This window comes from Danio rerio, chromosome 11 (genome assembly GCF_052040795.2).
Source record: "Danio rerio strain M-AB ecotype USA chromosome 11, GRCz13ab, whole genome shotgun sequence".
NCBI classification, from domain to species: Eukaryota; Metazoa; Chordata; class Actinopteri; order Cypriniformes; family Danionidae; genus Danio; species Danio rerio.
In genome coordinates, this window is record NC_141031.1 from 22,462,501 (window position 1) to 22,486,183 (window position 23,683).

General features: G+C 32.0%; 1 protein-coding gene across 19 annotated transcripts in view; it reads left to right on the forward strand.

Annotated features, from left to right (window-relative positions):
• The window catches only part of cadpsa (Ca2+-dependent activator protein for secretion a), a 246,296-nt gene that overhangs the window by 154,166 nt on the left and 68,447 nt on the right, over positions 1-23,683 (forward strand). For 6 of the 19 annotated variants that reach the window (XM_087273536.1, XM_087273543.1, XM_087273538.1 and 3 more), the window contains exons 13-17: positions 5,074-5,210; positions 5,299-5,486; positions 17,751-17,852; positions 18,311-18,374; positions 19,191-19,314. In XM_087273536.1, coding sequence (XP_087129662.1) covers positions 5,074-5,210; positions 5,299-5,486; positions 17,751-17,852; positions 18,311-18,374; positions 19,191-19,314 — 615 coding nt within the window. Of the gene's footprint in view, positions 1-5,073; positions 5,211-5,298; positions 5,487-5,634; positions 5,778-8,371; positions 8,531-17,750; positions 17,853-18,310; positions 18,375-19,190; positions 19,315-23,321; positions 23,391-23,683 lie in introns of those variants that run through there. The other 13 variants (XM_087273531.1, XM_087273532.1, XM_087273533.1 and 10 more) reach the window with 4 other exon arrangements.

Here is a 23,683-nt window from a genome sequence, read left to right on the forward strand (position 1 = left end):
AGGCCTGATGAAGCCAGCCATATTGTTGGAAACCATGTTCAGAAGCAGATTAAATTAGAAAGCACTTAATAAAGTCCATCTCTGCTGTCAGCCCTTCCTCCATCCATCCATCCGTCCCTCACTCACAGAGGGCCTCCCATCCTGTCAGCTCGACCCTTCAGCTCATGTCGGCCCTGGGCTGAATCCCAGATGCCCAATCCACCCATTGTGTGTGCTTGCACAGAAATAATAATAATAATAAAAAAAAAAACTAAACGTGAGCACTAAATAGCCTCAAATGCTGTTGGGACTTTCCAGAGAAAGAGAAAGAGAGGGGATCTATAAATGAAAAGAATCCATCAATCAGTGTCACTTGTCCTCTGGCCCGCTCGGACAGAGCAGAATAATGTCATTGTGTGTTACTGTCCAGAGAGCTTCCCCTCAAATCCAGTGTCAGAGAGACGTGACAGGCTCATATACCAGATACAGGAGCGACACTGTCACCTTAATGACCTGTGGCTGATTTGGCTTCAACTTATGTGTTTGGATATCTTATGATGGCATGAACTGACAACAATATAACACGCAAGTATAGAACTGAGTAAAGAGTTTAATGTACTGGTCATTTAAGCTAATGCTAAATTAAATCTATGAACACTTAAAACAGGTCATAATTAAGTTTAGATATATTGTTATATTATTTTAATAAGTTGAGTTCATTCAAAAAACATGTTGTGATCAATTGATCATGCAGTTTTACAGTATATACAGTCAAAATTATTAGCCCTCTTGTGAAACTATTTAATATGAATTTTTTTAGATGTTTCTCAAGTGATGTTTAACAGGCTTGTGCACTGCTTTTAGCTCTGGAACAAATAGAATAAGAACAGCAATGTCAGTTTTAACTTTGCACAGATTGTATGTTCTGTTAACAAGCACTTGAACCTATGAAAACTGATTATCCTATGATTTTTAGCATAATAGAAATTTACTTTTTAAAGAAAAAAGACTTTGATATTTATTTCTGCTAAATACCTGGTCATATGGGATTCAGTAGTGAATATGCGTATAGATAAAGCAGCCTAGGTAACCCTTCAGTTGGAGATAACAGAATGTGCAATTCCTATAGTTAACCTACACATTATGTACTGTATTATGTACTGGCATCATGAAAAAAAAAGACAACAAGAAATGATTTATTACAAACCTTGTAAACGATTATGTTGAAAAATGTGTTGAAAAAAATGTATATTGATAGATAGATAGATAGATAGATAGATAGATAGATAGATAGATAGATAGATAGATAGATAGATAGATAGATAGATAGATAGATAGATAGATAGATAGATAGATAGATAGATAGATAGATAGATAGATAGATAGATAGATAGATAGATAGATAGATAGATACTGTAGATAGATAGATAGATAGATAGATAGATAGATAGATAGATAGATAGATAGATAGATAGATAGATAGATAGATAGATAGATAGATAGATAGATAGATAGATAGATAGATGATAGATAGATAGATAGATAGATAGATAGATAGATAGATAGATAGATAGATAGATAGATAGATAGATAGATAGATAGATAGATAGATAGATAGATAGATAGATAGATAGATAGATAGATAGATAGATAGATAAGATAGCAGGCATCTTTGTCATGATGATATAATCCTAAGATTTTTATAATAGAAAAAGTGGACATTATAAAGAAATATGACTTTGATTTCTTTTCAGCTGGATAACTGGTCATATTGCATTCCTTGGAAATGAACGTGCAAATAAAGCAGTTAAGGAAGCCCTACGGTTGGAAAGATTTAAAATAATGTTTTAAATCTGTATATTAATGAGAAATGGCAAATGGAATGAGAATGCCTAAACAACAAATTGTATGAAATGAATCTATTTGTAAATGAAAGAAATAATAAAAATTTTCAAAATAGACATGACCAGGTTGTACATACGAGATGTAGAATCAGACACTCAAGACTAACACACTCATATTTATTGAAAGGGGAAGAAAAAACGATTTGTGACTTGTGTAAGATAATTTTGGTGATAAAAAATATTTTAGTACACATGGGAAATGTAATGGAATTGTTTGAAAAGGTGTCTTCTCGAGGAATTTTAGAAAATTGTTCTTTAATCAAAGTAAAGATCGTAAAAAAAAACATTTTCAGTGTTGATGCTATTTGTATGGTTTTTTTTGTACATTGAATGTTTGTTAAGAAACTGATATGATTATGTGTTATATATATAGAATAATTAGTTTAGTTTTGGCATAATTTTCCAATGCTGCTGATATGGCATTATATGGTTTTAGATTATCAGAACTTGCATGGATGGATAGGATGGATGGATTGATGGATGGAGAGATTGATGGATGGATGGATGAATGGATGGATTTGATGGATTGGATGAATGGATGGATTGAATGAATGGATGAATGGATGAATAGATGGATGGATGGATGGATGGATGGATGGATGGATGGATGGATGGATGGATGGATGGATGGATGGATGGATGGATGGATGGATGGAAATTGAAGCGCTCATCAATCATCATTTATCCCGTCTGAGCTAAGCAGTGTAAGTCTTGTTGATTTGAGATGTAAAGCAGGAGGTTTCTGCTCAGTGACTCAATCATACAGTATAGCCTTAAAGCCTCTGTCTGAAATGGGCCATTAAAATAAGAATAGCCCCTGACCAGTGGCAGGATTAAGAAACGGCCCTGCTTATTTGTCCAGGCCCAGATGTAATACCTAAGCTTACCGACTGCAGAGGAAAGTGAAAATGTGTTGTTGAATTTATTTAGTCTCTTTAATGGACAAAAGATAGCGAGGGCAGGGGGCCTCGGTGGCCGGTCCGGGGTTTAGAGGCGCTGGGCTTCTTTAATTAGGGCTGTCCTGAGGGGGGCAGAGGCCTGTGGACAGAGCAATGAATGGAGAGGGAGGAGAAGAACATTAGTGGGGAGTTCTTGTTTGATTTGGAGGGTCAGACAGGAGCACCGGCTCAGACGGATTACCATTAGTGGAAATATATAAGCACATCATATAAATAATGATGATGGCGTACTATTTCATTGAAATGTGGTGGGTTGGATTAATCATTTATTGATTGACTCTATGGTTTGCTCTTTTAATTAATTATTTTTTTAATTAAAGTATATTGTAACATATAAATGTGGTCCTTTTCTTTAACTCCAACTTAATTTAAATGTTGTTTTGTTGTTGAATTAAAGTGATTAGAATAAATTGTATTCGGTGTATTAAAATGAGCTTCCTATATTTTATTTAAGCAATGTTAAATCCATTGTTAACAATTATTTATATAGTTCTACAATATATACTTTATTTAAATTATATACACACACACATATATATGTATTATTATAAATAATACATATATATGTGTGTGTGTGTATGTATGTATATATATATATATATATATATATATATATATATATATATATATATATATATATATATATATATATATATATATATATATATATATTCATATAATGGTAACACTTTACAATAAGGTTTCATTTAATGTATTTATGAACTAACTATGAACAATACTTGTATACCATTTATTAATCATAGTTTAACATTTACTAATGCTTTAATAAAATCCAAATCCAGGTTTGTTAACATTAGTTAATGCACCTTGAGCTAACGTGAACTAACAATGGACAACTGTATTTTCATAAACTAACATTGACCCTTTAACTGCCCCGTCTAGAAAAAAAAATTGGATTGCATTTCTTAACTCTTAATGTCTCTATTTAACACACTCAATGCATTTTTTTATCTGCATAATTTTTAAAATATCAGCCTCCACCCAATAGTAGATATGTCAGTTTATGGCAAAAGTACTGGAATTAATACATATACTATGAAAATAATAAAATATGAAGTGTAAGACCGATTTATTTAAAAACATAATCAAAATAAAACATTTTTGAATACTAAACTATCTTTATTTTTGTAAAGTATGCCGTCAAATATTTCAGATTCCGTTTAACACCTTTTCCTGTATTTATTTATTTATTTTTTAACAATAAAACCTAAATCAAGTGTAGTAGTGCAGCAGGATATTGGTTTTTTTTACTTTAACAGTCATTATTTAAAACAATTTGTGGTCAACCATTTGATAGAGCAGGCAGTTAAAATATGAACTAATACTGTAATAAATGTATTGTTCATAGTTTGTTCATGTTAGTAAATGCTTTCACTGACATTAATCTTATTGTAAAGAGTTACCTTGTATAAATACAAAGGTTACATTTTAGTTTAGGTCACAATTCAGGCATTAACAAACCATTATCTAATGCTACTTGCTTCATAAACTACTAATTAGCTGTTTTTTAATAATTAGTAAGATAAAAGTTGGGTTTAGGTTTTGAGTAGGATTAGAGATCAAGTTTATACTTTATAGCTACTAGTGAACAGTTAAAATCTAAATGCAAAATCACTCTGGACCCCTATATATCCAGCACACTTCCTGTTTGAACTGTTACCGTCTGGTCAGCGCTACAGAGCACTAAGCACAAAAACCATTTACCTCATGAACAGTTAAATATTCCCCTACCGTGCAATAAACATGTGCAATACTTTTTTGACACTTGTCACTTTACTTTATGTACACTGGAAGCTTCTGTAGCCAAAACAAATTCCTTGTGTGTGTAAAGGCAATAAAACTGATTCTGATTAGCAATAGGCAGGTAAGAAGCTGGTAGTTAATAGCATGAACTGTAACTAAAGTGTTACCATTACAAATATGTTATATAAAAAATTACAAAGTCATGTCGTTGTTGTTTGAGGTAACTTGAAAAAACACACACATTAACATATTATTGTATACATTTACACACCTAAGCACGAGCACTTTTTTATTTTGTATTTCGAGCATTGCTTGTAATGCACCTTGGTTCGGAAGTTATTAAAGTAAAAGTTGACAATTTTTTGGCTGACATCTGGCTCAGGTTAGAGAATAAGGACCTGTTTTATGTTACTATTTTTTTAAGCTTGTCTCTGTCTACATATACTAACATGCGCACATACACACAGATGCAGACCGAGCTCAGAAACATGGAATGGATGAGTTCATCTCCGCCAATCCTTGCAATTTTGACCACTCTTCCCTATTTGAGATGGTTCAGCGGCTCACATTGGACCACAGACTCAATGATTCCTACTCCTGCTTGGTAAGTCAGCTTTTCTATCAGTTTTATCTTTCTTTCTCTCCCAAAACGAAGTGCATTAGTGTAAACAGTGCCTGATTGTGTGTCTCAGGGTTGGTTCAGTCCAGGCCAGGTGTTTGTATTAGATGAGTACTGCGCCAGGTATGGAGTTCGGGGTTGTCACAGGCACCTGTGTTACCTGAGTGATCTGCTCGAGAGGGCAGAGAAAGGATCCATGATCGACCCCACACTACTGCACTACAGCTTTGCCTTCTGCGCCTCTCATGTTCATGGCAACAGGTATCACCGCTCTCACACTCTTGATCTATTTCTCACCCTCTTTCTTAACAGCCACTTCAGTTCATTCTCATTTGTAAGCACATTAATTCTCAAATCATTTATCTCTCATGTTCTCTCTCTGTCATTCATCCTGTACTCTCGCCTAAAGCTCTGTCTGCTCTCCTCCTCCTAAAATCCCTCCATCCCTCTTCACCGTCCTGCCTTTTTATCTGTCTATACATCCACTGTCCACTCATGGTCACAAAGAGAGGTAAAGTAAAACAAAAAAGAGCGCATACACTCTACCTTGGGCTGGCAAATGGATCTATTTTTCCATTATTTGTGGAAACTCCATCCTTTCTTTTTACAGATTTGTGGAGTCAGGTAATGATTCTCTCCCAGAAATGCACAGCAGTATCAGAGCTCTTACAAGAAGCTCAAGTTGCCTCATTACTTGGTTCACAGGAGTCTTCGGAGTAACTACAGTTCCCTTTAACATTTCACATCCCCTGGTTATTTAAATATATACATATACAGTGGAGGAAATAAGTATTGCATGCCATGTTTGTTACTGGGAATAATATTTCTGAAGGAGCTGTTGACATGGAATTGAACCAGATTTTGGTAAAACCCAAAACCCAAACAATACAAACATTAAAATAAAACAAAACAAAACAAATCTGTAGTATTAGTTATGAGTAATAACAATGGAATGACAGAAGGAAATCTACAGTGAACTACTGAAATGTATTTAATACTTTATATAAAAGGCATTTTGGTTATAGCAACTTAAAGACAACTCTCATATGGAGAATAAATCGAGACATGAATCTCTCAAGTGATTGTTTTCACAGACGGCAATGGAGTGTAAAAATCTTGATGGTTCTGTGGGTCTCGGCTTTCATATCTGATCTTCATTTTGTATTTTCAATTGGATTCAAGTCGGGTGATTGGCTGGGCCATTCTACAGCCTGATTTTCTTTTTTTCTGAAAGCATTTAAGAGTTTTCTTGGCTGTGTTTTGAATCATTGTCTTGCTAAAATGTTCACCCTGTTCTCACCTCAATCATCCTGGTAATGTAGATGTTGGCCCGAAGCAGATAATTTTCATTTACAATGATGAAGGGCAGGGGGTTGCTGAATAACTTCTAGAATTTTAGCTTCTTTATGGGCTTTTACTGTCTGTCTACACCTCCCTTTCTTCATGTGTTCAATACTTTATCCCTGTGTCATTTCTAGTTATTGCACATAACTTTATTTGTAAACTAATTCGTTTTGTTTTCTTCGCATATATGGATTTCTTTTGTTGCTACCAACATCCAGTGAAAAATTCAATTCAACAGCACCTTTAGAAATGTGTTTTCTGAGGAAAATGGTGGTTTGTTCAATACTTATTTCACCCACTGTATATAATAAAAACATTAATTTAAACATTGCAATGTAACAAAATGGCTATTAGCAGACACTATTTAAATAAAAAAGTAAATAAAGATAAGCTAACAAATGAATAAATAGTATAGCCACTATCTTTAACTTTTGCTTGTGCTCTGATTCCTTTTGCATGTGGCTTATTAGTTTTTCATCAAAAACATTTTTATATAGAGACACATATTTTAAGATATTATATATAATATATTTTATTTACAAATAAACAAATAAACATACATACCGATCAAAAGCTTGGGGTCAGGTTTTTCATGTTTTTTTTTTTTTTTAATTGTTCTGTTTAGTAAGGTGGCATTTATTAAATGTAAAAAAAGTTGCTAAATTGTTAAATACTTATTAATTTAATATTTATTTATCACTTATTGTATGTAATTTCAAATAAAATTATTACTTTAATCATTATTGCTTTTATTACTATTACCATAAATAATAATAATAATAATAATAATAATAATAATAATAATAATAATAATAATAATAATAATAATAATAATAATAATAATATTAGAGTGATTTCTGAAGGATCATTTGACTCTGAAGACTGGAGCAATAAAGCTGAAAATTCATAATTAAAATCACTAGAATTAATTATTAAATTCAATTATAATACCGTATTTTTGAATAAATAAAAGCAGCCTTGGTGAGCAGGTGAAGCTTATTTTAAAACATTTAAAAATCCTACTGACCCCAAACCTGTAGTTTATATTTACAGATGTACAACATATGTACAAATAAATAAATAAAGTGGTAAGATGGTAAGATACTAATGATAGTAATCATCATCACCATCATCATATTTTCAGATATAATCCTCATTCTGATTTTTTTTTTTTGAAGAACAAAATAGCTTCTTCCTAATTCATTAATCAGTTATTATATTAGTATAGTAGTATAGAGTATGATAAATAGTTTTACATAAAATGTAACATAAGAAATATCCAAATATTTGTTTTAATGAAAAGGTCATTTATCAAACACAAAAGTAAATAAACAACTAATACTGTTAAATCTCTATTTAGTTGATTTGTGCTCTTTTGATTTGACCTTTTTAGTGATATTGTTTTATTATTTTTATTATCTGGACCTATGAGAAAGAATTCCTGCTTCCTTTTGCATTGGGCTGATTTGTAAACAACATAGAAAGTGGATTACTGTCCCCAACATTCACAATCTCCTCACATTTTAGTCTTCTTATTATTGTATGCAGTATATTTTATTTATATGTAATCTTATTTTTTTCTTTCGTGACTAACATTCAGATCATTTCTTTAATTAAATGTTTATTTATTTATTTTTAGTTTCTGCCTGTTTTTTTTATTCTCATTGTTTTCTGCATGATTTATGTTATTTCTCTTCTTCTTTTGTTTCTCGTTTACCCTCACACCATCTTTCGATAACCTTTGTGAATGTGCACCTTTATGAATGAACATATGTGTGTGTGTGTGTGTGTGTGATTTGAAGCCAAAGAGTGACTGAGCTTCTGAAATGGCCCGTATCAGAGACGGAGCTACTTAGTTCTCTGTTTCCCTCCCCCCCTGAGCCCTTGACCCCCTCTAAAAAAGAGAACAGAATCATGGAGGTCTGGAGAAAAAAGTCGCAGGTGCTCACAGGCTCCAGAAGGTGAGAATTTAAATGCAGGCCTCTTTTTGGTCTGGGTGAACAGTAAGCTTCACCCTTAACCTGTGAAACTGGGGAAATGTGAGTGAGGGGCAATTTTTACATTGTTTTTGTTTATAGCATTATTCGTTGTTTTGTGTCTTGCGTTTTATTCTATTTGTTGGTTTTATTTCCTATTTTTATAGTGTGCAAAATAGCAGCTTTATATAGTGTACAGTTTTTAATCTGAGATGGCTTGTGAAATTTCTTTAAACATGTAAAGTCACAATTTAAAGAAAAAAAGGTCCTAATTGTTAGATTATTGTGAGCATTGATAAAAAAATCTGACAACATCTGATGATGACTAATGATTTCTGCTAATTAATTTTGCCTTACATTTAGGCTTTTTTCTCACAGTTTAGAGAGGGAACTCTGTATTGTGAGGTATACAGTAGCAAATATACAATTTTATGATCTCTAAAGTTATTAGGTTTTCTTACGACTGTCTTTCTTATGACTTTATTGATTTTTTTTTAATAAAAATTAAATTAAATTTATACCTTACCATTTAGATTTTGTTACATATAAGTTTATTCAAAATAATTGTAATAAAATATAATATTATTATGCTCCGATCATGATTTTTGCAGCCGATACGGAGAACCAGTTCCTTGTCTTGGTGATCAGACGATACAGAGCATTCTGATGCTCAAGCATTAAGTACATTTTCTCTCTAAGATGACTCCAGAGAATCAATTAAGGATGTAATCCCTTGAACACGTCTCTTATAATCATTTAGTGTGGACATGCTATGGCCAGAAGCAGCTTTACAGAAAATAATACAACACAGATAAAAAAATTCCTCTGTGTGTAAACTCTTCAACTTACCACCTGTGATCGGTCATGAGATCAGCCAGATTGGCAAGTACCGATCGAGTCATTGAATGTGACTATCGGGCGATACTCTGCGATCAGTCATGAGATCAGCCAGATTGGCGAGTACCGATCGAATCACTGAATGTGATTATCGGCCGATACTGATCAGAGCATCCTTAATTATTATTATCTATTAGTAATTATGTCTTATAGATTTTAGGCTTTCTTGCAATTCTGACTTATTTCTCAGTTCTTAGTTTACATCGCCCAATTGTGACATTTTTATGTATAATAACTTGTATTTATAATTCTAATTTTGAGATTTTCTGAGTTTTCAGACTTTGTGAGTTTATATCTAAAAAAATCTAAAAAAAAAAAAAAAAAAAAGAATTATGACATTATTTTTTAAGTTAAATCTGAGGTAAAGTTTTACCATTTCAACTTTTCTGTATTTGGCATATTTATATATTAAAATATATAATTTCACACACACACATACATACAGTGCTCAACATATACAGTATAATTACCTCCCTTTTAAATCTATCTTTAAAATTCATAGTTTTAATATGAAGCTTTACAATATTATATTTGTGCATATAGATTATTAGATTAGTCAGTACTGAAGCCAAATCTGGAGCTTATCTAACAAGATAACTTACGATAACAGTCCAAAAACTAGCAGACCCAAATTTATATGTTATCGAAAAATATTAAATACAAATTTAAAAAGAGGAAAAATCAAGTGAAGCAAAAAAAATTTAAAAATTTAGTTGAGATTTTTTAGGTTGTAATTTCTTTTTGCATATTTTACTTGAATTTAATTGTATTATCTTTCAATTTCTAAATATGTTGGGTGACTAAAATATATAAATGTACCAAAATACATTGCCTATGTTCACTGAGAAATGGGTCAAATTATTCATTTTCAAAATAGGGTGAACTCAATTATCCTGAGCACTGTGGAAATACTTTTTGATGTATCTCGCCATTTCTGAATTAAATTCTCGTAATGTTGAGCTTATATCTTGTAAGCTTTCTTGTATATATTTCTGACTTTTTAAAATAAGTTTCTCACAAATCTGACTTTTGAGTTCATACCTCACAATTAGGACTTTTTTCTAAGAACTGTGACTTTTTTTTCTTGCATTTGTGACTTAATAGGCTTTCTTACTTTTTTTTTCATTTCTTACAGTTTTTGGTCCATATCTCACAAAATTACGTAGAACTATTATTTTATTTATTTATTTATTTATTTAATTTTAATTATTTTTTTTTTAAAATCTTGTAGCTGAAGCATTTAGACTCCACCGCATGCCTGAATTTATATTTGTGTGACAGTGAGAGAGAGAAAAATGAGGATGAGCAGGCAAACAGAAAGTGATAGACATGTGTCGAACCAGTGAGAAACATGACGGCTAAAGAAAGAGAAAGAGCGAGGGACACTATGGATGCTGCCTTAAGGTCATGGCTGACAGGATGACAGGTCATTGCTCTGTCTCTCCATCTCTCTTTCCAAACTGTCCGAGGCCCATGCTTGTGCCAAAACCTCACGTCCAGCCAAACACGCTCTTTATAGCTGACATGGCCCTCAATCTTAACCTCTTGGCACTGGACTGCTATTCTGATGTATATTTAAAGCCAAATAATCTACAAGTGTTACAGATGGCGACCGTGGCTCTGTAATGCTGTTTGACATGATGCTACTGCACCATTACCATATCTGGATAATCCTATCTCATAACACGCTATTATGAATATGCATGAGGATGTGTAGTGTTAATAAAGGGATCAAAAATGGAATTAGTGTGGGAGAACAAAATCTTTTGTTTAGCATGTGGGTTATTATTGTCTGCAATAGAATATATCTTTGTAGGCAGGGTACACAAACAGTCATAGTGATATTGTATATATATATATATATTTTTTAATTAAGATTTATAGATCATGAAAGGTTTTGGGTAACACCTTAGAATTAATGGTCCATTGGTTAATGTTAATGTATTTAATAACATGAACAAACAATTAGTAATACATTTATTGCTGTATTTATAATCTTTGTTGACATTAATATTAGTTATTTAAGTTGAAAAAATGTTATAGTTCATGTTAGCTAATGTTAACTCACTGTTCATTAATTAATGTTAACAAGCACAACTTGCTTGCATTAGCAGGCGCGTAGCCAGCCCGGCGCAAGTGGTGTTTTTTTTTCTCAAAAAACTGTACCTCTTTACAGTTATTCGCCTCATTTTCTATTTAATTATGAGATTTAAGTACTGAATTTAGGTGACATTTTAAGCACTATTTTTAGCTGAATTAGCTTGTCGGATGGTCATCATAAGCAAACTTTTTGTGCAATTATTTACACTAAAGAAATATGACAAATATTTATTTTAAAATACAAATAATCATAATATAATAATAATAATAATAATAATATCATTAGCAAAAACTGTAGCCTATTGTAATTTGCTAGGCAAATAACAAACTTCATTATCAAACTACAAGATTATTTATACTTACTCAACGTTACATTAACTAATGGACCATTATTCTAAAGTGCTGCCAATTAATGATGCAAATCTGGAATCTAAATACTCAGAAAATTGCATTTATTTGTCTAGACAAAGTGCTTAGAATGCATATTACTAATTGAAAATCAAGTTTTGATATGTTACAATAAGAAATTAACATGTTAATGGAAGATCTTTTCTTAATGTTCTTGTGATTTGAGGCATAAAAGAAAAAAAAATCTAATCAAAAAGCGTCTGCTAAATGACTAAATGTAAATGTAAATTTGTCTTGTTTTGTGATCCAGACTCCAGGGCCACATTAAATAATATTGTTTAAAAGTGATAATAATATAATATTTTAAATGTATATAAATTAGGGATGTGCCGATCAGGTTTTTTTGTCCCCATGTCCAAGTCATTTGAGGATCTACTGATACCGAAACCCGATCCGATACTTTTATAAAGATATGATATGCTTCTGTTAGGTAGCTTGAACAATCAAGTAATAAATAGCATAAATTCTTAACTTTTGGGTACATATTTTAAAAATCCAATATAAAAACAAAAAGCACCTCAACTTAAAATACTCAGCAGGCAATCCCAATTTACATATCTCACAGTTTGCTATGGCATCGCTGTCGTCATCAATTTTACAATACATCCTGACCGCAGACATACTCGCTCTTTCTGCTTCAAGGTGCTTCTGTGTTCTACTTTGCAGGTATTTCACCAATAGCGTCTCTGCCAGTTAAAAAGAGGTCTAACTCTGTGCCAATGCATAACTAAGCATAACTATAGATGTGTTCAAAATAATTAGAATATATACATATTCAAGTTCTGATCGGGAGGTAACGTCTGATTCCGATGGAGTCTGAAACCTTGTGATCTGTCCTGATTTCCGATCACTTCATCGAATCTGGACATCCCTGATATAAATGAAACAGTTTCATAGTACAATGTTGGCAATACCATGGTATTGCGATTTTCATTGCATTGAGAAAATTATTTTTCTTTTGTGGTTGTGTGTACTGTACATGTTTGTGTGGTTGTGGGTTTTATTTATTTATTTTTATTTTATTTTATTTTTTGTAGTTTTTTTGTGATTTTGATAAAAAAGTAATCTAATCAAAAAGTAAACTAATCTGCTATTGTTATTTATTTTTGTAGCTTGCTTTGTATTTGTAGCCTTGTTTTATTTTTCAATTTGTTTTCTATTTGTGCTATTTTTGTTTTAGGGATAATTGTTTTATTCTATTATTTACATTTTCTGTTTTACCGTCTTCCCTGACACACAAAAACCTATAATGTCTTCTCGCTAGTCCATCTTTTATCCATCAGTTTTGTTGTGACACACAGCTAGAACAGAAACACACTCACAGCCGACGTATGTCACCTGCACGCAGTTTAACACAAAAACACACACACACGCTTATGCAGAATGGGACTAAAGGGCCCGACTCCTTATCATTTGTGACATGGTAGACGAAAGCAGGGCTGTGAGCAGAGTGTATGTGACAGTGGAGGCGCGGGCCGGCCTGACAGCAGTTTGAGGAGCAGGAGACATGACACGCTCCTCGTCAGGCCTGCACACGCTGAAGGACAGCAGGGGAGAAGCCAGAGAAGGGGGCAGGGATTTCAAGGGGGAACACACACCAGACAGGGCCCATCGCTCTGTAGGGTTTTTTGGGGGGGCTGGTGACCAGCTCGCCCCCTCTGGTTCACAAAAATACCTAGTTGTACATGAGAGATGTATATAACTAGCCATTCTCTTATCAATTAAGCAAGATCAGTTGCATGAATAAGGTTTTATGTAGAAATTCTTAACACCTCAGTTTAACTACAGTACTAATTCTCACTGTTAACTAATGGCTTATTTACGGTAAAATCTAGTACAGGTTAACATTATATCAAAACATCTGTTTATATTTTTCAAAACAACTAACCACAGAGTTATGGGATCAGAAAAATATCAATCTGTAAACATGTTTTAAATTATAAATGAGGAAAGTAAGCATGCATTATGGATGTGACCAAAAATCTGCGATTTTCCAGTATACAACATACTTTGTAGAAATTATGTGAATTAAACTGCACAACCCAAAAGAAACAATGATAATAAAAAGGATAAGAGTTGGCTCACTATAGAACAAAAAATATTGATTTTATTTTTAATTAAAATGTTTGCATTTATAATGAAAAAGCTTTGTTATGGATGTGACATCTTTGACAGATGTGACATTATTACTTGTGTGACTTTGTGAAATCAAATATGTTTGAAAACATTGACAGAGACATGTTTGAGCATTTATTAAGTACTGTAAAATACTTCCTTACACAACAAACATAGAAACTGTTTTAATATTTTGGTGAAAACCTTTTTTAATTTTTTAATTTTTATTTTTTTCATGGCAAGGTTGACATTTGCATGGAATTGCTCCTATGATCAACATATTGGCTGTTTATAAGTATTTATAATGTTCATATTCTGTGTAATCTTATTCTACATCCCCAATCCTACATACATCTAACTACTACCTTAATAACTACTGCTTAATAACCAGCAAATTAGGTTTATGGAGTTTATTGATGCAAAAGTCATAGTTAATGGCTAATTAAAAGTGAGAATGAACATCAAAATAAAGTGTGATCTTATTTACCTCATTGACTTGCAACTGTTTATTTATAAGCTTTCTCTGTAATACATTAGAAAAATGTAAGAAATTGCTTTTAAACATGTCTCTTGGCTCTTTATTACATCTACTTTACTAACTTTTAATAAGCAGCAAATTAAAAGTTTATTGAAGCAAAAAAAATAAAAAAGAGTAAATGGTAACAAACTATTTATATGTGCTAAATTTAACCAAAGAAAAATTGGACAAAAGCACGCTCATCCCTCTTAATTGGGTACTCAGCCAAAAAACGCAAGAGGTGCAAATTAAATTTATCAAAGGTGGCAACACCAAAGCTCCAAAAATACAAATTTATTAAAATCAAAAAGCTGACACAAAGCCTATTTCTGAATTTAAACAAACAAATTACATTTAGCAATGTTTAACTTAATTTGTTTGTTTAAATTTAGCCAATCGTAATTGTTTGCAACCACTTACCTAAAAAAAGGAAATCCAATTACTTGTTTTTTCTGTGTAAATATATACAATATAGTATAATATTGTATTTTTAAGGTGTTGTTATATTGTTTCTCTATACTTTCTCTGTCACTCCTGGTTTTTATTTATCTTGTTTTGACTTGTTCTCTTGCAATTCTTGCATTTATAGGTTTGTCTCCCATAGTTCTGGTTTTTATCTAGCAGTTCTGACATTACTTTCCTTAAACAATGAGTTAGTACAATTTATCACAAGTCTGAAAATAATGACATGTTTTGTTGCTACTGTTCCTTGATGACGCTTCTTTAACTATCTCTCTCTCAGTTTTGAGTTTATCGTTTAGTCATCATCCACTTTTTTCAAACCTGTTTGAGTTTCTGTCTTCAGCTGAACACATAGGAAGATATACTAAATATTGTTTGTAAAAAGAAACTATTGACTTCCATATGTTTACTATGATTTTTTTTCCTTCTTCATATCTTGTTTGTATGTTCAACTCAAGAAGCATTGAGTGTGAGTAAATAGTAAGAAAATTGTGTGACTTCATTTTATGGTAAATTGTGGTAAAACAAATTTCAGTTTGGCACATTTTTGCAAATATCAGTTTTTGTGCATTTACTAAACATGAATTAACACTGTGCATCATGGTCATTTGGCTAATAAGCTTAGAAGTGGCACTAGACATATCAGATGGTCTGTTTCACAGCCTTTTTCTCTCTGTTTTGGAGTCACAGTAAAAATCTTGTGTGTGTGTGTGTGTGTGTGTGTAGTGAGTGGTTGAACTTCTGAATGCTGTCAGCAGGGGTCTGTGGTACCGTTATCCCCACCAATGTCTTTGTATTGGGAAGGACTTTTTTTTTTTGGCCATGACCATGGACGGGGGTTGGGGAGTGGTTTTGAGATTAGGCATTTTTAAAGACCCTTGCCCGAGGAGAGGGTGACAAACACACACACACACACACACACACACACACGCACACACACACACGCACGCACGCATGCACACACACACACACACGCACACGCACAAACACACAAACAAACATACACACAATTCCGCAGACATTAGTACCTAAAATGCATGGCACAATTGCACATATTTTAGAGTGATTAAAATGATCACTAATAAATGTCTTTTCTTAATAGAAGTTGGTTTATTGCTTTTTTTCTGTGACTGATATAAATGTCAAGTAAGCTGTAATCATTTGCCTGACCAAGTAAATCTATCTATCTATCTATCTATCTATCTATCTATCTATCTATCTATCTATCTATCTATCTATCTATCTATCTATCTATCTATCTATCTATCTATCTGTCTGTCTGTCTGTCTGTCTGTCTGTCTGTCTGTCTGTCTGTCTGTCTGTCTGTCTGTCTGTCTGTCTGTCTGTCTGTCTGTCTGTCTGTCTGTCTGTCTGTCTGTCTGTCTGTCTGTCTGTCTGTCTGTCTGTCTGTCTGTTTGTCTGTCTGTCTCTGTCTTTTTTTTATTTTTATATTTTATTGATCAATTTATTTATCTATCTACTTATTTATTTGTCTGCTTGTTTGTTTGAACTATTTTGTCTTGCTTTTTTAGCCTAGTTTTGCTTTATTTTTGGGTGGGGTGGTGGGGTGGTTGGGTTGACTTTGTTTTTATTTTGTTTTTGATTTGTCGGTGTTTTTTTTTTTTATTTGTTTGGTGTGTGTGTGTGTGTGTGTGTGTGTGTTGTTTTCTTTGTTGCTTTTGTAGTCTTGTTTTGTGGTTTTTGCTTTCATGGTTGTTTTTGTAGTTTTAGGGAGGATTTTGTTTTGCATTATCACCTCCATCCACAAAAAAGAAAACAGTCACAAAAGTCTTCCATAAAGACACCTGATATACCAGATTTACAGACTAAATGGTCGCCCACTGAAGCTAAGCAGGGCTGTTCCTGGTCAGTACCTGTATGGGAGACCACATGGGAAAGCTAGGTTGCTGCCGTAAGTGGTGTTAATGAGACCAGCAGGGGGCACTTGACGTTTGGTCTGTGTGGCTTCTAATGCCCTAGTATATTGATGGAGACTCTATACTGCTCAGTGAGTGCCGTCTTTCAGATGAGACATTAAACCGAGGTCCTGACTCTCTGTGGTTGTTAAAAATATTTTTAGAAAAAGAGTAGGGGTTTAACCCCGGCATCCTGACCAAATTTGCCCACTGGCCTCTGTCCATCATGGCCTCATAATCATCCTCATATCATAACGTCTCCTCTCCACCAACCAGCTGGTGTGTGGTGTGCGGTCTGGTGCAATATGGCTGCCGTTGCGTCAGCCAGATGGATGCTGCACACTAGTGGTGGATGAGGAGATTTCCCCCAAAAATGTGCTTTGAGTGTCTAGAAAAGCCCTATATAAATGTAAGGAATTGTTATTATAGTACATGCAAAGTCTCCATATAACTTATACACATTACATGAATGCATAGAAAAGTATAATAATTTTGGCTCCTCTAGGAAAAATAAATAGTGTCTTATTCCCATAGTGTCTTTTTTTCCCTTTTGTAACTGTAGTTGCTGGAATCTCTCACTACACACTTTCTAAACTGTGCACTTAAATAAGGCAGCCATAAGTGGAACTTCATTTATACTGCGAGTATAATATTCATCTGTGGCCTGTTTGAGATCCTTCATGAGACCTTGCGATTGTATCTGTGCCTCTTGTTATCACAATGAGAGGAGCAGTGGCATTTATTTGTTTTCTTTGTGTGTATGTGTGTGCGTACGTGTGTTTCCCATCAGGCCTGATGGAATCGGTACGGTTTTAGTCAATGAGAAAGAACATTTTGAAGAAATCAAAGAACGACTGCGGGTCCTGCTTGAAAACCAGATCACACACTTCAGGTACATCACTGTCAGACAGTTTTGTTATTTTGACTTGTTAATTTATGCTCTAGATGACAATGTATATATTATTTCCAATTTGCAGGAACTATCAACAGTTGTTCACAGAATAAATCCAGAGAAATTGAGAGTTTTAATGCATAAATATACAGCTAAATGTGTATGTATGTATGTATGTATGTATGTATGTATGTATGTATGTATGTATGTATGTATGTATGTATGTATGTATGTATGTATGTATGTATGCATGTATGTGTGTTTACTGTATATACTGTATGCAGGGTAAAACTATATATCCAATAATTATCTTTCACACATGAGTGTACATAAGCTAAAACTGTACTTGTAAATGAAGGACAAGAATATTTTTGTTCTTTATGGAGATTTCTAGCAATGTTAAATGTGTTAGTATTTAAAAGCAGACTATAACCGCCTGTAATATGTTCTTTTAACAGGTATTGCTTTCCATTTGGACGGCCAGAGGGAGCCTTAAAAGCCACGTTGTCACTGCTTGAGAGGGTCTGTTCTTATCTTTAACAGTTTTATCTTGCACTCAGTCTTTTTACTAAATAAGAGAATTTTATTTCAGCAGTTTATTTTCAGATATTATAAACATAATTTGATTATATATCATGGTAAACAAAATAAAAAAATATATTTTTACTTTAACATTAAATAAAAAGCTATTAAAACATAAAAATGCAACAAAATAATTATAAAGATAAAATATTAACTATTTTATTGACAATATTGAAAGTATAAAATTAACTGTTTATTATGTGTTAATTAATCAAAGTGATTTTATGTACAGTTTAGTTTTTCTGATATTTTCCAAGTGCTGCTAATTTTTAAACACATTTAAAATCTAATATTTTAATAACTAATTTATTTTTTTCTTTGTCATGATGAAGGTACAAAATGTTTTCCTAGTTATTTTGCAAGATACTAGTATTCCGCTTAAAGCGCACTTTAGAGACTTAACTAGGCAATTTAGGTCACTCAAGTTAGTTTAAGCAAGTCCTGGGATAACTGTGGTTTATTTTATAGCCAATTGTAAAAAATAAAACAATTTAGGGGCCTGACAATATTGACATTTTCTTTTATAAACTGTTTTTATTCCAGCCAAACTAAATGAAACAAGGCTCTTTTTTACAGAAGAAAATAGTTATTAAATAATAATGTCCTTGTTTAGAACTTGGTAATTGAAAATAATTGTAACTAAAAATACAGGAGGGCTATTATGTTAATTATATTGAATAAGTAAATATTTTATAAGTTTAAATAACCCAGCTACTCTCAAAAGTGAGCATGCAGTTGATTTGTGATGTTTTTCAGGTCCTGATGAAGGACATTGTGACCCCGGTTCCTCAGGATGAGGTAAAGGCTGTGATCCGCAAGTGTCTGGAGCAGGCAGCTTTAGTCAATTATCAGCGCCTCTCAGAATATGCCAAGGTGGAAGGTAGGAAGCTTGTGTTTCTCCTCCTCTTCAGCAACACAGTGCATAATCCTGTCTCTGAAACTGTGCTTAACAACAGTGATGATTAACTAACCCCCATTATACAGAAGTCGTGCTGAAATGCAACTGATATTGTTTATTTCAAAACAGGAAAGTTCAGGAGAATTCATTAAAAGTCAATATGTTATTTTGGGATTTTTCAAATAAGTTTATAAGTTAAATAAATAAATATAATATTATGAATCATTTTTTTTATTTGTAATGTTTATATGATTTCATGTTGTTATTATTATTATTATTATTGTTGTTATTATTATTATTATAGAAGCTATAAGCTGCAGATTTATAAAACTGTGTGGTAATAAATATAATCATTAAGAAAGGTTTATTATTTTAATAAATTATAATTTTATGAACCCATGTTTATTATTATTATTAATATTATTATTATTATTATTATTATTATTATTATCGTCATTATTATTATTATTATTATTATTATTATTATTATTATATAAGCTATAAGTCTATAAGTTTCAGATAACTGTATGGTAATAAATATACTCATTATGAAAGGTTTATTATTTTAATAAGTTAATATTTTATGACCTTATTTATTATTATTATTATTATTATTATTATTATTATTATTATTATTATATAAGCTATAATAAAGTTGCAAATTAATTACATTTTATGGTAATAAATATTGTTAATTAGGAAAAGCTGATGATCCTGAGTTGTTGTTGTTGTTGTTATTATTTGTAATAATGTTATTTTATAAGATATAAGTTGCAGCTTAATTAAAATGTATAGTTATAAAAATATTTATTAATAAAAGTTTACTGTTTTATTAAGCTGTTAATTTATCACCTCTTGTTTTTGCGTTTTATTATTATGATTAATATTTATAAAAATTTATTTTATTTTATTTTTTTAAGAATTAATATTCTAATAAAGCATTCTCTACAATCTCTTATGACCCATTCCTTACTTTTTGAATAAGTTTTTATTGTTCCAGGTTTGTTTTAGTCCTTTCTAGAAGTTTGTAAGTAAAAATGCATTCAATTCCCTCTCTCCAACCCTGGCCAGAGTGCTGTACTGCTCTGCTCGATGGTTTTCTGCTGCCCTTTCTGGATGTTTGCCTCTTTCCTGTGGTTTACAGTAGCTTTTACTGTAGTTCTAGAATGATTTAATATAAAAAAAATAAACAAACTTCTCCTTTCTAGCTTTTCGTCATTTATCCAGCTCCCCTGCTTCATCTGTTTACTGCAGAATCACTGCCTTCTACTGGCTTTCTCTGTCTTTTTTCCCTTTCTTTTTCTTCTTCTCTCTCACTGTCTGTCCCATATGGGGTTAGATTTGTTACAGTAGTCAAAATGAATGATTCACAAATCAATTAACTAAAATGAAACACTTTCACAAATAAATAAAATGAGATATGCAAATGTATGGTTCACAAAAAATGTGCTTGATTCACAAATAAATAAAATGACCAGACATGTGACAAAATCAAATGATCAAACTGTTTTGACACTGAAGATTATTTATAAAAATAAAATGAAATGTTTATATTACATCAGTTTTACTTCTTAAATGCAAGAATATTTAGCAATTTAATGTTTATTGGTGCATTTTTTAGATACTTTGTGAGTAGAATAGAGTATGGACGTCCAAAGAAAAATGCAAAAACAATGCAATGTTATATGATTTAATAAAACATGTAGATAATGTATATTTAAATTATTATTAATCCTAAATTTATTTATTAATTTCTGCATGTATTTTTGTTTATATTCAATACTTTAAACTTAAACGAATTTGTTTGTTTTTTTCAAATATTTATTTATTTATTTATTTATTTATTTATTTATTTATTTATTTATTTATTTATTTATTTATTTATTTATTTATTTATTTATTTATTTATTTGTTTTTGCTTGGAATCCTAGACTAGGCTTTTAACCTTAAAAATATCCCAAACACTTGACCAATAATGCATTTGTGGATATGTTTTTATTCTCAACTCCCATTTGTTTATTTGTTCATTTATAAATCTTTCCGTATGTCATTCTATTTATTTGTGAATATTTATTGTTTATTACATTTAAATTTAAAATCATAATCTTTTTCTCTTTTTGGAATAATGGAACCAAACTAACCCCATACTTCTACTGCACTTTCCTCTTGTTTATTGGCTTCTCTTTTGATTTGGGGTCAGTTTGAGAAGCCAATATCTGGTGCAAATCTCCAGCAACACCCAGTGGTGTGTTGTATGTGAGACAGTTTCTCTCATAGACATGGACTGCTTATATAAAACACAAACGGTCAGATAGTTGTCGATTGGATGGAAGTTTTAATCTTGTCTGAAATGTAATCTGTGGCTGTCCATGTTTATGAAGAAATATGACTGTAGATACTGAAGGAGAGGCCCTTAGTATCTCTTAACCTAATGACATCTTTGTTTTTCCCTGTACTGACCTGTTGATTGCTGACTACTAAACTCAATGTGACTTTGGTACTAACCCCAGCTGACCAAAAAAAAAGGGGGTTCTAGATGCAAGAACCTAAATACAGGAGTAGGAGTTAACTGAAGTGACTGAAGCTAAAACCAAAAGCAAGGCACACCAAGTCTGAAGTGACTAAAATGAATAATAATAAAAATGTTTGAAAACCATATTTTACACAAGAACTATTTACCATTAGTATATGGAAGATTTTTTGCAATTGTAAAAATGCACAACAGCAATGCAGTTAAATAATACTTTTACTGTTTTTTATTAACAAATAATAAATAAGCCTAAGACACTTCCAGAAACAAATGGTAAAAAATGAATGGTTATTATTATTATTATTATTATTATTATTATTATTATGATAATAAAGTAATACATTAATAAATTTGGTCACACTTTATTTTAATGTAAACTATTTACAATGTTAACAAACAATTAACTAAGACTTTAAGCTCAATAAACTACTAACGATCTTCTTATTAATAGCTTGTAAGGTAAAAGTTTAGGGGTTTAGGGTTGTAAAATAAGATCATACTTTCATTTCACCCTGATGAAGGCAAGTGTTTGCCAAAACTCACATAGGCACAGTTTTAAGGAATAGCCATGTCGATACAGGCTTTTTAATATTTTTTCCACATTTTTCTAGTGCCTTGGACTTACCTTTTCTGTTTATTCTGATAAATCCCTCATCCAAAGAGCACCGACACATTATATAAACTACCCCTGAGCACTTTGTGTTTGATTTTGGATTTTCATACTTTCACTTTATTTGTGCTAATAAACTGTTAATATCTTAACAATAGTCAAATAATAAGCCAGTATAGTAAATGGTGTGAACTGTTACTTAAATTAAATTGTTACCATAAATGTATACCTAAAATAATAGACCAAAGAGTTTGGATTAATTACATTGTTAAAAAATAACTAATAATATTTAGTATTAAATACTCTATTAATTAAATTAAAATATAAAAATCGTACAATATATATTCTAAACTTTTTGCATAGTCTGTGTTAAAATAAAATGAATAATTTATTATAAATAGTAACATATTGTGACTGTACAATGTTTGAAACTTGAGTTCATAAACATGCAGTTTTCATTTAGCAAGTTTTTTAGGGAGAAATTCCAGGCTTGGTATGAATTATCTGCAAAAACTCAAACAGAGAAGACTGAACAAACAACTATCTTGTTTTATTCATATTATTTATATTAGTGTTAAGAACATTTTCTTTAACCACATACATACTGAGCCTTGGATCATATTACTATTAACTGATCCCAAATACTGTAGGATTGTACAATATAATAATTCCAAATAAACATATGCAGATACAGTACATCGCTAGCCGTCCACCAACCCTGCCAGGCAGCTTTGCATGCTACTAAATTTGGTCAGAAGCCTCTTTTAGTGCCCATGCAGCCGTTGTGCTTCTTCCTCTCTCTTTCTCCTCTGACCCCTTGCTCTTGCATGCCCCGATCCTCTTTTATAGGGAAAAAGAGAGAAATGTATGAGCATCCTGTCTTCTGTTTGGCGTCACAAGTGATGGATTTAACCATTCGTGAGTACCCTGCTCATCCGGAGCCACTCCATCACTTCCGCCTCCCAAACTTCAGTTCTCCATTTCCACATTTTTTGCATTCTGACTCGCACTGTCTTCCTCTCGTCTGCTTGCCTTTTTTTTAAGTGTAAATCAGTCACAGCTCTTTCTGTGGATTGATCAGAGTCGGCTTGTTTTCTGATTATTCTTTCTGTTGTGACTTGAATGCATTTTTACTTTGCTTTTGTGTAAGTCACTTCTCCCCACCTTTGTCGTTTTTTTATCAATGTGTCCCAGGTTTACAGTTTTGGTCA